The 16,714-nt window shown below is 35.9% G+C and overlaps 1 protein-coding gene across 1 annotated transcript in view; it reads right to left on the bottom strand.

Annotated features, from left to right (window-relative positions):
* Window positions 1-1,704: 1,704 nt before the first annotated feature.
* The window catches only part of LOC120774777 (signal element on autosome protein 2), a 21,128-nt gene continuing 6,118 nt past the window's right edge, over window positions 1,705-16,714 (bottom strand). Inside the window, exon 2 of the mRNA XM_040104550.1 lies at window positions 1,705-8,088. Coding sequence (XP_039960484.1) covers window positions 2,968-7,767 — 4,800 coding nt within the window. The 5' untranslated portion in view covers window positions 7,768-8,088 and the 3' untranslated portion in view covers window positions 1,705-2,967. The remainder of the gene's footprint in view (window positions 8,089-16,714) is intronic.

The raw sequence follows: 16,714 nt of genomic DNA on the forward strand, positions 1-16,714 counted from the left end.
TGTGAAAAATAAAACCAAATGCTTTGAAAAAAATTTAACAATTTAAAAAAAAACACTTTAATTAATTTTGAAAAAAATTAAATAATTTAAAAAAAAATTGGTTTAATTAATTAAACAAGGGAAAAAATTAATATTCTGAAAATAAATAAAATAATATGCTAAAAAAGTTGTAAAACAAAAAATTAACATTTTGAAAAAAATATGTTTAAATCATTTAGAAAAAATTAGTTTTAGTTGTTGTGAAAACATAAAGGTAAACTTTTGTTGACAATATTCTTTCAAGAAAAATGGTTTGACTTTTGTGAAAAAATTAAAAAAAAATATATCTTGTTTTTTTTTTGAAATTTGAAGTTAGTTAATTAAATTTATTTGTATTTATCTGTTATTTAATTTTTTTTATTTGTATTTATTTATATAATTTGGCAATTCGAAGAAACTAGAAAAAATGTTAGATATGAAAAAAAATTAAATTTAAACATAAAATATTTTATTTTAATTAATTTTAGTTTAATTAAAAAAATTAAATTTTTTATTAATTTAAATTAAATTAATTTTTTTAACTAATCTAAATTTAATTAATAAAAAAATTAATAATTTAAAAATTAATTTAAAATTTAACAACTAATTTAAATTTAATGAATCAAAAATTTAATTAATTTAAATTTAATTAATAAAAATTTTAATAATTTAAATTTAATTACAAAATACAAATTTTTTCTTTAAAATTTATTTCGAAATTAAAATACTGTAAACGTTGGTAATCAAAACATTTTATTGACAATTTTCGAAATTTAAAATTCTGTAACAAAAAATTTTATTAACAAGTGAGTTTTAAGAAAACAAAGCTTAAAGTAAATAAATTAAATTTTGATTGCTGTAAACAATATTTTATAGGTACAAACGGTAAATTTTAATTTTCGCATATAACGAAATCTTTACACACCCTGTCACAAATGCAAACCTGTATTGGCACGCTGTAGGCAATGAGTGCTTAAACGCTGCTTAAAATTATTAAAAAGATATTTCTTCTTTTATGTTGTATTTTTGTATTTATTGTAATTAAGTACAGCCTTTGCAATTGTTTACAAAATATATTCTTTTTTGCATGTTGTTTAATAAAATATAAACAAAATTAGTTGAAAATAAAATTTAAAACTAAATTAAATTAATGAGCGGTTGCTGTGCGCTAATTACAAATACACTTCGGTATGTTTGCCGCAATTTTTATAAATAAGTAATACTATGTAAATTATAATACTAAAACGACAAAGCCGTTTCGTCTCACTTCCATGCAATGGCTGCAGCTGCTTCTGCTTTGCAAAAATGCTTTTTCGAAAACTTGCAAAGTTAATTTTTAATTATAATGCAGAATGCCGTACAAAACGTAAGCTAAGGATAATTAATACAAATATTCATTATTGTTTCATTCAAATACTTGTGCATTACATAATTTTGGCATTACTACAAAAACGGCGTAAGTGCACTTACGCTATGCAAATTCTATGTGAAAAATTCAATTGCAAAATTATTAAAATTTTGTATAAAAAAATACTATGTAAATGCAAAAAATACAAAAATGAATACAATATACAAAAATAGGTAATGTATTGGTTCTGAGCGTTGCATTACAAGTAATTAAAATTATGAGGTTTTTTAATTAACAAAAAATAATACAAATAATTTTCATTTTATACATAAATTATATAATACTATTTTTAGTTGGCTACCCTGAGTATATTTCATTGTTTCGCTGCTGAGGTATTTGCGTTGAAAATAATAAATTCAATTCAATTCATACAAATCTAGTTATGTACTTGTAAATATGGCATTTTGAGGTGGTTTTGGTTGCATTTGGCAAGCGGCTCGTAGCTAAGGCCGCAAATAAACGTATGATTTAGGCGTCCGAACCAGTGCACAGCGCCGTTAGTTGCACAACTTCGTGCAGTAGTCAAGTTAGGCACAACATAACCCCTAAGATCTCACAGTTATTGCGCTTAAAACGCACAAAAATCCCAACCATCCAGCTCTAATTAGTGGACTTGCCGCTAATTTCCCGAATTCAACACTTTCACATCGATAAGGCACTGTCGCCTCGCATTTTACGTGCTAAGACACACAACATAGCGCGTTTTTCGTATACGGACCGCTGTAATGGCACAACGCTTACGTTACTTTGGTCGGTTTATTGTCTGGTCCACAGTTTATTTCAACTAGACTTGAAACCTTACTGGTTTGCTACTAAAAGTCATAGCTAATATGGTGAAGTAGCTCTACAGAAATTCGAACCCCACTTTTGAACCGAGGGTACAGTCACACTTACGAACCGTGTGGTTAAAAGCGCTGGCAGGGTCTCTAGCTTCTATATGTAGCTCTCTGGAGCTTCTTAAACCTGCAAGATTAGAGTCTGGAGCGTCAAGTTAGTGCTCAGCAGCTGAGACGTGCTGAAACTTGCGTTGCTCGAAGGTCTTAGCAACTGAGACGTGCTGAAACTTGCGTTTCTCGAACATCTTATTGCTGTGAAGCTTACCGGATTGCTCGTCTTCAAGGAAGAATAGTAACACAGTAATACAAACGTTCCTATTCGAGTCTCCGTCACTCTACTCTCTACGTTGTACCGAAATTGTAGCACCATTTGTATTGCAGTGTACTTGTAATACAAACATCCTAAAACATAACAAACTTGGTACCCGCAGCTAATACTTAGCAGCTCAGACGTTGCAAACGCCGCTGCAAAGTGCTGAGTCCGCTAAATGCTGTAAGTACTAGTGCTGAGACTTCCCCAAAAACTCTGAATAGTTTATGGTCTTACTGCTACTCTCTTATTTCTATTCTATACACAAATAACTCGAATGTTACGTTTCTACCTCATCTTTATTTACTGTAAAATGCTCTAAAAACCCTGACCCAACTACAATGCCTTTTCAGTATTTCTAATATTTCTTTCCACTAATTACTGCTGTCACTTGATCAAAAGAAGGCTGACAGCTGCTTTTCTGGCATAGCTTCTGCATATGGCATACCATCTACATATGGTTCCTCCTTAATTATATAATTATTTTCATCTTCTAACTCGTGATCTTCGATAATCAAACTATCTTCATCTATGTAACTCTCGTCAGTCGAACTTATTAAGTAGCTGTTCTCGTCCAATTCACCACTTACAGCCGTCGACGTTGCACGCGCTCTTGGTGCTGTATATAGTGGTGGTGGCATCTCAACTGGCTCGGTCTTAACATTACTATTCTTTTTTCGCCTCTTAGCCTTGGGTTGTTTCGGTTCTGTGCACTGGTCCTGGCCTGAGCTAGTGTTATTTTGGTCTTGTTCTTCGTCTTTCGTCTCGGTAGTCGTGTCATTTTCATATGGTCTGTATGGTTTCTCCAGTTCCGTCATATCAAATAAGCCCTCTGCAACTATGGCATTAAGCACACGTCTGGCGACTACTCTGGGACGCGAATGTGTCTCAACATGCTTACGCAAATGATCTCTACGACAGAAGCCCTTATTACACAATGGACAGACATGCTGTTTCATGCCCGTGTGTATGGCTTCAATGTGCCGACGTAAGTCGGTCTTGTGGTGAAATTGTTTGGGGCATTGATCACATTTGTGTGGCTTATCGGTGGCTTGATGTCGTGAGTTATGCACACGATGAACCTCCGGTTCAGCAAAGCGCTTACCGCAGGTAACACAACGGTATGGGTACTCACCGGAGTGGAAGCTCTTGTTGTGTTGAGTGAGGTAACAGTTTTTGGAGAACTCCTTATCGCATTCCAGACATTTGACACGACCATTCGGTAACGTGATGGAGCGGGGCGTAGTGGTGCATTGGGAGGGCGAAATCTTCCGTTTTGATGCGCTTTGACGCTTAGTTGGTCTACGTGGTTTCGCAACTTTTTTGGTGGCGTTTTTTCGGCCGTTCGCGGTGGTGTTCTCGGTGGTTGTGTCGATTATATTGGTATTGTTGCCAGCGGTTGAGCTATCGCTTTCATCATTTTGGTTTGTAACGGTTGTATTAATATCGCTTTTACTGGTCGTGTCCGGGCTGGCCAGTTCAGTTTTTGGTGAATACGGTGCAACTGCACCGCTGTCCATTGTCTGCGATGGCTCTTGTAGGTACAGGTGCTCTTGCATGTTCACACCATTGCCTAAAATCGTATGAGCCGGCGGCAAGTCGCCCTCTTGCGGTGAACGTGGATATGACTCACGTAAAGTGGTATGCGGAGGCAATGCAAAGAACGGCTGACCCATTAGTGAAGAGGGCATAAACTGTAGTAATTGCCCGTCAGCGGTGATCATCTGCTGTGGTTGCATTCCGTTGTACGGATCCATTGTGGACAAGTGTATGTAGTCGTTACTTTCGTTACTGCTATTACTGCTGTTAATGGTAATCACTTCTCCATCTTCGCTAGACATTGCCGTCTCATTACCAATAGTAGTGTGATAAGTCATTGTGGGCTCCAGCGGCGCCAGCTCCGACTCCTGCTGCAGCTGCTGGAATGATGGAATGGTGTTGGTGGTGTGCAGCTGCGGCTGCTGCTGCAGCGGCGGCAGCAGCTGCTGTGTGGTGGTGGTGATGGGCGGCAGCAGCTGCGGCGTGATGGAATTGATGTGGTCCACCGGCGACTGTATGCTGGTATTGTTGAGCAGCATACTGCGCATGGATGGTAACACCAGCCGCTCCGGCTGTTCCGGCTCCGCTTGCTGGGTGTGGTGGCGGCTGTGCAGCATATGGATGCTGCCCATATTGACCATAGTAGCTGTGCTGGTGCTGGTGATGGGCTGCTGCGGCGGCAGCAGCTGCATACTGCTGCTGAGCAGCGGCGGCGTGTTGATACCCAAAGGTAGGATGTTGTATTGGGGATCCATTATATTGGCTGGCATAGTGACTGCCGCTGGCGGCTGCATGGGAGAGAAAATGTTGTCCACCATTCCCGGCGGACGCTGCAGCTGCTCCTGGTGGTAGTGCTGGTGGGAGGTAATAAGGGGCGATAGCGGTCGCATGCTGTGCTCCGACGCCGGATTGAGCGTGGGCGTTGTGTTGTGATAATGTCGTTGCGGCCCCTCCAATTCCTCCAACAGCTGATGGTGGAAAACCTGCAATTCCTCCCCCTGCTCCAGATCCGCCTGTGCCTGACGGTGGCGTTGTAACTGTACCTCGGCCTCCTGTGCCTGTTCCGCTGCCACTGCTGCTGTTGCTGCTGCCTCCTCTTCCAGTTGTAGCTGTTGCTGCTGCTGCAGCATTTCCATGTCCATTTGGGAGCGATCCCGCTCCTCCGACGACAGCGTGTTGTCCAACTCCGGATCCGTGTCCGATTCCGTTTCCTGCTGTGGCGAGCGAATGTGCATTGTGCTGTTGTTGCTGTTGCTGTTGTGCGGGTAGTTGTCCTCCAAGGGTTCGCTCTTTGTGGTAGTGGTTGTTGTTTTGTTCAGCAGGCCCCTCGTGTGGGAGGACGGCATTGGTTGTGGTGTTACTGGGGCGGAGGGACCTGCTAACCCGTTTGGGTGACCGTTCAAGACGGTTTGTGAGTTGTTTGGCGAGATACCCGGCACATTTATATGGCTGGGCGAATGACTATTCGTCGATGACTGCACTTGATTTAAGTATTGCGATTGCTGTTGTTGTGGCTGATAGCCGCCTGGGTTGGCGCCATACGGTACACCGTTCATCTGCATTTGTTGTGTCGGCGATGGTGAAGCGGAGTACTGCGACATGCCCATACCCGCACCTTGTGCAAAGTCCGGCGAATTTCTAGGCGGTTCGGGTGGCTGCACCGGTGCTGGTGGTTGCTGTTGTTGTGCGGCGGCGGCGGCAGCTGCTGCTGCAGCGGCACTAGCGTTATTGCGCCGGCTATGTGACTTAGTTGTTGTGGTTGGATCACGTGTCGGATGATGGTGCGCAGATATTGGCAGCGTTGCTGGATCTGGCTGACCGCTAGACTTGACTGCGTTCTTGTGCAAGGTGGTATTGTAATGACGCTTCAGGTGTCCCGAGCTAGTGAACCACTTGTTGCAAGCGGTGCAGTTGTATGTCTTCGGTCGACGTGCCTCATTCGACTTCCAAGTGGCGGCCTTAGTAGGCAAACTGACTGGATTAACAGATGACGAAGAGGGTGGCTCAAAGCCACGATACTGCTGTTGCGGATCCTGTGGCCCAGTTGTGGTCGTAGGAAACTCAGCTGGGCTTGAGGAAACCGGCATCATTTGCTGTTGTTGTACGGAGGGCGGGGGTTGTTGACATATATCAGCGGTTACAGTGGGATCGAAAGACTTATCCACATAATTCTGTGAGTCGGGGTACTCAGTTTTGATCAAGCCATATTCTTGTTTTATAGACATGCCAGTTGCGCCGTTCGGCATGCTGCCTGGCACATGATAAGGCGACTGTTTGGGCGAGTAATACGGCGATTGATTCGCATGCGGTGGCTTGCCGCTCAAGTCAGTCTGCTGTTGGCCTGGCTGCGGTTGTGTGGACTGTTGCTGCATGTAGGCTGGCATACCCTCCTGCATGCCATTATTTGGCGGCTGTGGTTGCTCCCAACCGGGTAGAGCGCGTTGTTGCATGCTGTGCATGGAGTGCAGGGGATCGCTGCCACCTGCTGGCTCATGCATTTGGTGTGGATGATGTAGCAGTGATTGTATGCTGCCCGGTGCGGGCGGATAAACCATCTTTTGTGAATCCAAATCTAGTAGCTCACCCGGATTGCCGCCCTGTGTGGCTGTGGACTGCTGTTGCGAGCCCGAAGAGAGTTCCTCCTTTATGTACGGCGAGCTGGAGTAGCCGCTGCTGCCATATGGCGAGGCGCCATGCACATTGGTAATATGCTCTTGCAGTTCATTGTCGCTGGCGCACATGAGTCCACATTTCTTGCATTGTAGTTTGCAGTTGCCGCCCGGCGAACCGGTTGTAGAGCTACCGCTTAACTGCATGTGTGTCGAAGTCGATGTTGGACTGCTGGAGCTGACTAAGCGTGGGCTCAGCGAATTGGTGGTGGTCGACACGGCGGTGCTGCTTTGTGGCAGCGGTAACGTGCCGCCGTTAACAACGCCGTTAGTATTATTTTCCGGCGTGCCATTGCGATTGTTGCCGTCACCGGTGCTGCATGAAGTCGGGTTGTTGAGGTAGGGGTGATAGCGCACATTGCTAACTGCCGACTGGTTGGACTTGTAGTCGCTGCTGCCATTGCTGTTGCCACCAGCGCCATACATCAGTCCATAATCCATGGCAGCCCCCGCTTGATGTTGCTGTTGTTGTTGCTGCTGCTGCTGCTGTTGGTAGAACTGCTCGAATGAGTTCAGATAGCTGGGATATGGTGGTTGCTGTTGCTGCTGCTGCTGCATATCTGGTTGGCTGCCAGCTGTAGCGTAAATGCTGCTACCGTACATATGTGGCAAGCCGACGTTGCCATTCGTTGTGGTCGCCACCGAACTGTACATGGCGTAGGGATTGTGACCCAACTGTTGTTGTTGCTGTTCGTTGTTGGCAATTAATTGGCCATTAGTGGGTGGCTGCGGTGTGCCCGGCTGGTTATCGCTGGAGTCTGCAGCCGCGCTGATCGTATTATTATTGCTATTCGTGCCCGGTTGTCCGGCATCGCCGACACCGCTACCGTTCGAATGTGGTCCGCTAGAGACGACTGCTGCGGCATTGTTGCCGCCATTAGCGTTGCCGTTGCTGTTATTGCTGCCATTGTCGGCTACACCGCCACCGGCCACGCCACCGGTCTCAGCCGCATGCATCGGCGGCATCTCTGTTTCAATTGAGGCCATCAACTACATATGTTGTGCGTGTTGTTGTTAAGATTACTGTTCGCTTGAAAGGTGCTATAAAGTATAACTTTACTTGTTGGCTGCGAAATGTGTGGCGCGTTGCTTGATTTGCGTAAAATCGCAACTGTCTCTTAGCGCTTAGCTGGCTAGCACTCTAGCACATTGCGTGTCTGCAACAAACTGTGTATTAATGCCTGTGCTGCGTCGCTGCGTTTGACACTGTCTGTATGCGTGTGTGTTTTTTATTTCGATTTTTACAATCGTTCGTCGCGTGTTGCTGACTCGCTGCGCATTCGGAGCTCGTTGCTGATTTTCGAAGAACTGTAAAGACGAAAAAAATGTGTGGAGTTAAAAATTTGCACTGATGACTAAGTGTTTTTCGACATAAAGAAAGCAAAGTGGCAAAGAAATGACTCTGCAGATACGAAAAGATGTAAAGGAAACTGCGCAGGCGCGGCGCTACAACTTTTCGACTTCATTTACATAGCGCTGAGTTCATATACAAGAACGACAAAGACGTTCTGTGTAATTTATAATGTACAATATATATTATATAACAACAACAAGAGTGAGTATGAACGGTTTGGCGCCTGGAAGACGCTTGTCGGCTTGTAAAGCAACTACGTTGAGTTTTCGTATGATTTTGTGACTTTGCAAAATGCCACCAAATTCCAAAACCTCCTCAAAAAGCAGCTTTAGTTATTACACCCAATATTTGTTCATAAGCTTCCCCTTCTTACGCCCTAAGCTCCATCTAGGGTTGTGGAACTTTCCTACTAAATTTGTTAAAACTTTTCAGAGTCCTTCTCTACTAAAAACCTTCTAACAATTCATTAATTTTCGTATGACTTCGCGCTTTTACAATTTACAACAAATTTCTATAACCTTCTCAAAATCAAGACCTAATTTTTACACCGCTTATTTACTCCTTCTTTTCTTTCCTACTAAACTTTAGAAACTTTTCGCGGAGCTCTCTCCGACTATGCCTATATTTACGTCCATCAAAATCTTACCTTAACCTCAAAATATATTATAATATCCTTGCGTTACATGTACCGTTACTGCTCGGACTTTGCTTGCTGACTGCTTTAAATGCTTGAACTAAACATGCTAGTAACCTACGCTTGCCGCATACTCTCCGCTTTGGCGCTCTTCCTTATGTAATACAATAGTTTGAGTGCACTTATTTACTCACTCTCAACTCTCATAATATATTTGATCCCTCTCTACTCTCATAATATATTTTCTCTCTCTTTCGCTCGCCTTGTATTGCTTGCTTTGAGCAGTACTTTGGAACTAAACTAACCTCGAAATAAAGTAATGTTTCTTGAATTTTTGTGCGGTTTTAATGCACTTGTTCTATCTCTATTCTACTCTCAACAGATTTTTATGCTTTCTGTGTTTTGATTTGAATTTTCGTTATTTGAACCTTTCACTTGAACTACTCTAACCTTCAAATAAGTATTAGAAATGTGTTTTCTAAAATATTTTGAGTTATTTATTCGAACCCTTCAGTATTAAAAATGTCTTAAGTATTAAACACATGGTTACTAAAATATTCTGAGTTCTCTCTACTTTCAACCGCAACGACCTCAAAATGTCGTGAAGAACTTCTTTGATTAATATTTTTTCGAAGATAATACTCTGAACTCAGTTTATTTCCACTCTCAACAGTTTTTATTCCTTATTTTTTCTATTTTCACTAGTCAAGCAGCACAGTTAAGTTAAACTAACCTCAAAATAGCGTGGAGAACACCCTTGATCAATGTTTCTTCTTTTTTCCAAGTTTCAAAATATTATTTGCTTAGAAATTCTTCTTAGAATACTTTCGTTTTCTTTGAGCAGTAGTTTAAAACTAATCTAACCTCAAATCTATGTCTATGTCTATGTCTTTTTTACTATCACTATGCTGCCAAAAATATGTTTTTTATTCTGCCACAAGCCCACCACAAACTGTTTCGTTTCCCTCCTAATATTCAGGGCTTCCTAAGCAGTTTCTAGTATTTTCTTCAATAAAGACTCTAACAAAATCTTCAATAAATATTATATTATTGATTTTCTATACAGAAAACCGCCCAGTTCTAGCAACGCCCAAAGAGCTTTTCGAAAGCTTTTTAGTTTTCCGAAGCTTTTGACATTTTTTCGCCTTTTTAATGAAGATTAATGAATTTTTTGTGTAAAAGATTATGATCTTTTGAGAGTTTGAACATTTTTAGAAAAGATCTTTCCGGAATTTTCTTATTTATTATTAGAGATAAAACTTACATTTTTTGAAGCCAAGACCTGATACTGCTAATTTAAGCTCCTGAGACACTTTTAATATCACTAAGTGAGTTTTCGTACGTTTGTTTTTATCATCACCGTTTCAGTAGTTCGATTATATCACAATTTCTTTCGAGTGTTTTAACTTTTTGACACGTTTTTTAAAACACTAGCACTGAGTTTTGATATAATATAATTTAAATTCAATATAATTTATTATTTTTAATAATAATTTAATATTTTTGTAAAAAGCAGTTTATTATATTATTTAAAATAATCAATAATCACGTGTTCCTTTCACTTAGCACTTTCGCACAAGACTGAGCTTTTATTTTCAAGCTTTTGAGCTTTTATGCAACTTTTTTGCTAACACTGGAGAACGTTGCTGCTCACCTGTTGTTTTCAAGCACTTATCATGAACTGTTTCAAACACACTGTGATTTGCGCACCTTTAACGAAATATTTGTCGCTTTCTGTTATCAGTTGTTGATTTCGAAATTTTTTTTTGTCGCTACAAGGACTATCTACGTTTATAAGATGCTTAGGTAGTTAACTACACGGCACGATCGTTACTGTCGTTCTGCGGTGGTATGCCGAAATTTCGGCTATGATATTACTTCTGTTGTAGCACTGCTGCGACAAAAACACAACAACATATGAGTACAACAGCGGCGCAGCTACAGAGCGCGCTACAGCATATTCTACAGCTGTAGCTACGTAGATTTGTATGTGTTTGTCTCGTTTTGGCTGTCGTTGTCCTGCTTATGCGCGCTCGTGTGTTCGGCGCACTGTTTATGTATGTATGCATGTATATATGTGTGTGTGTTCGTGTGCGCCGATCATCCTTCGCATCGAAAGCAATGCGCAAGTAACTACACGTCGCTGCGGCATAGTTATGTTGCGCGTGCGCGCTCAGCACACAAAAATAACAACAACGCGCAGCAGATACAGCAGCGCTGACAGTACCGGCGTCTACTTTGGCAGCGCGCTGCATACCTTTAGCAAAATGGCTGCATATACATACGTAGCGCGCAAGTATGTGTATGTATATTTGTAGTGCGGCTCCTTGCGCTACTTGCAACGTGCTGCGCGTTTTTGTAGATATATTTATCAGATGTATGCTAAGCCGCGCGCATTGGCGCAAACTTACTGCCGAAAGTAGCAAAAATGTCATATATAGCTATTACTTTGAATAAATGCTTACAAAATGCAAAGCCAAGAATTTAAAGTAACACTTGCATTTCAAGCAATATGAGCGCTTGCGCATATACTCACTCAAACACACACATTTTTCATACATATCTATGTATATATATTTTGCGCTCACAATCTATTCACTTGCGCGTTACTCAGCGCTCATACATACATACGTATATAGGCACAAACATATAATCTTGCGCTTCCAGTAAACAGCAATGCGCGGCACATACACACACTCTCTGCTCGCAGCGCGCCGCGCCGCGCATCCTTAATTACTTTTTACCTGGAACTGCGCTATTAATTATGTATGTATATTACAATGAAGTGGCATCTCCACTAATTGCGAAAAATTGTAATCACTTGCGGAAGTTGACCAACGCTTTGGCGAATCTTTAGCGCGTTGCGCTGCGCGCAGGTAGGCGGCACCAACGCTGCGACACATACAAAGGAATTAACAATAGCCGCGTTCGCGCACAAAAACGGAAGAGCAGCGTTATCCTTGAGCCTTGCAACGCCTACTAGTTGCAACCATCAATATTATAATACAATAATTTTCAGTTATCTCGCGTACTCGGATTGCTATTTCTAGGTCATTGTGTTTGTGAGTTTATGCTTTTCACCTTTTTCCTTGTGTAAAGGTGAGCGTTAGCGAAATTTTAATGCAGAAACACACTTAGCGCAGCTTCGAAAAATGCATTGCGCTTACAGTTTAGCAATAGTTATGCGAGAGTTTTTGAAAAATGACAGCTTTGCCTTGCCGCCTACAAGACAATTTTCTTGTTTTCAGAGTAATTTTTTTATGCAAGTGATCTTATGTTTGATTATATGTATATTTCCTTGTTCGTATAAATGTTAAAGGACTCTTGAAACTTTCTGACAAAAGTTCGTAATTAATTTGCTAATTTGCAATATTTTTTGTTTTTTTTTTTTTAATTTAATTATAATTTTTAATCATGCTTAATTTTAAATTAATTTTATATATATATGAAATTTTTTTACTTTTAATCATATTTTTCCCCAAAATTTATATCTTTAATTATTATTAAAAATAATAAAAAAAATAATTTAAGTTTGTAAATTAATATATACAAAAAAATTTAAGTTTGTAATTTTCTTAAATTAAATTAACTTTTTTATGTTCGTAATTTTAATTAATTTTTTACATATTTTGAAAATTGAAAAACTTTTAAATTCAAATTTTTTAAATTAAATAATATATATATATAATCAGAAATTTGAAAAAATAAATAATTTAAAATTTTTAAAATTAAATTTTAATTTTTTAAACTAAACAATTTTTTTCAATTGAAATTTTAATTTTTATGTTTAGTTTTTTCAATGTTTTATGTTTGTATGTACAATTAAATTATATATATTCCTGGCATAGAAAAAAATAATTTAAAACTTTAAATTAAATTAATTTTTTTTATATTTTAAATTTTGATTTGTATTGTTTTTTTTAATTTAATTTTTTTATATTTAAAATTTACTTTTTAAATTTATTTGTTTTTATTTAAAAATTTCATTTCCGAAATTTAAGTTTTTAATTATTTTATATTGAATTTAAAAAATAAATTTTAAACTTTTTGAAATATTGATGCAAATAATTACAACTTTTGCTTTTATAAAAAAATTATTTAAAATAATAATTTTCGAAAATTTTGCTTTCAGAATTTTTATATAAAACTTTTTTTGTAGCTGAAAGCTTTATTAATATTCTGACTTCCTAAAATTATATTTTTTTTCAAATTAAACTTAGTAATTTAGTTATTTTTATTATTGTGTTTTATTAAATTTCAATTTTAAAAAATTTTATATTCTGAATTATTCCATTTTGAAATTAAAAAATTTAATTAAAAATATTGTGAGAAAGGAAAATTGGAATTTCAAACATATGTTAATAATAATTTTGAAATATTGATGCAAATAATTACAACTTTTGCTTTTATAAAAAAATTATTTAAAATAATAATTTTCGAAAATTTTGCTTTCAAATTTTTATTAAAACTTTTTTTGTAGCTGAAAGCTTTATTAATATTCTGACTTCCTAAAATTATATTTTTTTTCAAATTAAACTTAGTTATTTATATTATTATCTTTTATTAAATTTCAATAAAATTTTTTAATTTTTAACTTAAAATTTTTAAAAAAATGTACTTTTCTAAAATTGAAAATTGAAAATTAAAAATTTTAATTAAAAAAATTAAATAAATTTTTAAAAATATAATTTAATTTTAAAAATTTTTAATTAAATACAAATTTAACTTAATTTTTTGCACTTAAAGAAAAAGTTTTAATTAAAAAATTTCAAATTAAATTTTTTAAATTAATTTAATTTGGTTTTTAATTAAATACTTAATTAAAGAAAAAGTTAAAAAAATTTCAAATTAAATTTTTTAATTAAATTTAATTTAAATTTTTAATTAAAATTTTGTTTAAAAAAAAATAATTTTTTATATTTTTAATTATTCTGTGTTGAAATTAAAAAATTAATTAAAAAAAAATTAGGAAAAGAAAAAAATTAGAATTTCAAAAATATGAAAATAAATGAAAATTAAAAATTTTAATCAAAAAAATTAAAAAATTAAATTTAATTGATTAAAAATATTTTATAATTTTTACCCTTTTCTTTAATTAAAAATTTAATTAAATTAATTCATACAAAAAATTTAACTTAATTTTTTGCACTTTTCTAAGTTTTTAAAGTTTTAATTAAAGAAAAACAAATTAAATTTTTTAAATTAATTTAATTTGGTTTTTAATTAAATTCTTAATTAAAGAAAAAGTTTAAAAAATTTCAAATCAAATTTTTTAAATTAATTTAATTTGGTTTTTAATTAAATACTTAATTAAAGAAAAAGTTAAAAAAATTTCAAATTAAATTTTTTTAATTAATTTAATTTGGCTTATAGAATTTTTTCATTAAACATTTATGCCTTTAGTTCTTAAAAATTTTAAGTTACATTTTGTTTTAATTTTCCAATACTTTATTTAAAAAAAAGTTTATAATTTTTTTAATTTATTTATTAGAAATTTAGTTATTTTTGAAATTTAAAATTTTCGTTTTTCAAATTATTTTAATTAATTTCGAAATTTGAATTTTTTATTTCATATGTGTGTTGTTTTTGTATTCCACCTTTGCTTCAAGCAGCTCTCGCACTTATTTATGTATGTACTTAAGTTTTAACATGCACATATGTATGTATACGCGTATGTATACTGTGCGCTTGGCCCGTAAAATCTCTGCACAAATGTTTCCAACATGGTTGTTATTGTTGTTATAATTTTTATTTATGCCATTTTTTACGTTTGCCTGTTCCATTAATTACCTTTTGTGGCACGTACCCATTAAACATTTCGACTTCTCGCGAAAAATATACACACTTACACATACCTACAAACATATGTATATGCACATGCCATACATATGTACATATGCATATATGTATATGTAAATGCATAAGATATGCTCAAAAATATATTCGAAAACACACTTAAGCGCTTAATGCGTTTTTTCGGCAAAATGATCTTCCCACACTTGCATGCGCACATAGATACTCAAAAATACATACACACACATTTACATGCTTTTATGCCGCCACTTTTGTATCATAAAGCGCCGTTTTTAATGCGCATCTTACATGTGCTCGGCTTAATTGCAATTGATTTGTTGCAAATAATCAGTTGCACACACACATATACATATACACACACACTTGTATATATTTGCATTTACAGCTGTAATTAGTAGCTGATCTTTGCAAACATGATCCTCGAATATTTTCTGCGCAGCTTAAATGAAATACACGCTTAAGTACGCGCATAAATTATGCTTAAGTAAAAAAGCAACAACAATTTTAAGGTATTTTTAATATTTCACATTAACGTTAACGTAACATAACTTAAGATAATGTAAGGTTTTTGAATGGATTTGTGTCGGTGCGGTGCTAATTATTGTGGACTTTAAGTACTTATGACTTGAAAGGAGAGATAAAAGTTGCTAAAATTGCAGAAAAAAAAAACAGAAAATCTTCTCGACTCTTCCAAAAATATTTTAAAATTTTTTAACTCCAAATGAGTCGCTTCACCTCATGATTCATGAAAATTATAAGAATATCACATAAGCGGTATACAAGAAACACCTTATTACAAGAGCTCTTGAGGGAGCGATTGAAACCATAACTAGGATGGCGTCTTGATAGCCTTGGGATGACCATTTGATAGCCTGATGAAAGCCACACTAGAAATGTATTCTGTTTATGAAATTAGAGAGCTGGCCTAACCTACCTACTTAACTTCCCTCTCAACTAACAACAATCATCTCTAACTTGTTTTACAAACTGCACTTAGCTTGTCTAGTTTTAAATTTACTCCCAAGCACTACCCAAGTGCTACTTTTATACAATTTTTATTGCTTCAAAATAAGATTAATATGTCTCAAACTACTTTTTCAGTGCTTTGTAAAAGAAATGTATGCATATACATATATTTGACTTTCAAAGAAGATTCTGGGGCAAGCGGCCTGTTTTGGTGTTTATGAGTATTCACTATATGAGAACACATTTTTTTACTAAATTATATATCCAGACATTGTCTTCTTTTCATGCAGAATCATATACAAATTAGGTTAGGTGAGTTGAGATCGAAGTGTTGATTCAAAGTCGCTGGATCTCACTTGCACTTGCAGATATTCATGCTTCAAACGCCAAAATGTGAATCACCAGATCCTTATAAATCGTTGAGGCTTTTGAGCTCACTGCAATTTTATTAAGCCGGTTGATAATATTCCCAGCCACTTCGCTGGGTTCTTCAAAGGTGTGTCTGGCGAGATATTTCAATCTCAATATGGCAGAAGCAACTCGCAGTCGCACAAGTTCTGGCCTTGGCATAGATAATTATAAATCATTTTCAAATTCTGTTGGACATATTTGTAAGGCTGTCAGTTGTCAAATCAAACCTAGCAAGACTTTGAAATATAGAAGATTGCTTTTCGTCAAACCTAACCTAAAAACTTAGAAAGATACAGAGAGATACCGGGAAATAGTAAAAATTTGGTCTGGATGCTACAGTAAAGTAGTCAGATTGAAAGGAAAGAAAGGAGATGTGATATTGAGAACTTACATTATATTTCTTAATTAAAAAAAATTCCGAAGTTGAAAAAAGTTTTTCTGCTCATGAAAATAGTTATTAAAGCAAAAATATTATTCGCATGGGTTTTATTTTGAAAGCGTCGGATTATTTTATTTTTTTTTTTATTTTTTTTTTTAAATTTTTTTTAAATATTTTTTTTTTGTAATTTTTTTTTTAATCTTTTTTGAAAATTTCAAAATTTATGAAAAAAATTTTGAATAAGTATGTACATATGTATGTATGTATATTAATGCAAAAAATATTTTTCTTTCTTTACAGCTTTACATATTAATGGTGAGTGTTTTTTTAAACTTATTTCAATTATTTTGAAAAAAATATATTTTTTTATATAATT

This window comes from Bactrocera tryoni, chromosome 4 (genome assembly GCF_016617805.1).
Source record: "Bactrocera tryoni isolate S06 chromosome 4, CSIRO_BtryS06_freeze2, whole genome shotgun sequence".
Lineage (NCBI taxonomy): Eukaryota > Metazoa > Arthropoda > Insecta > Diptera > Tephritidae > Bactrocera > Bactrocera tryoni.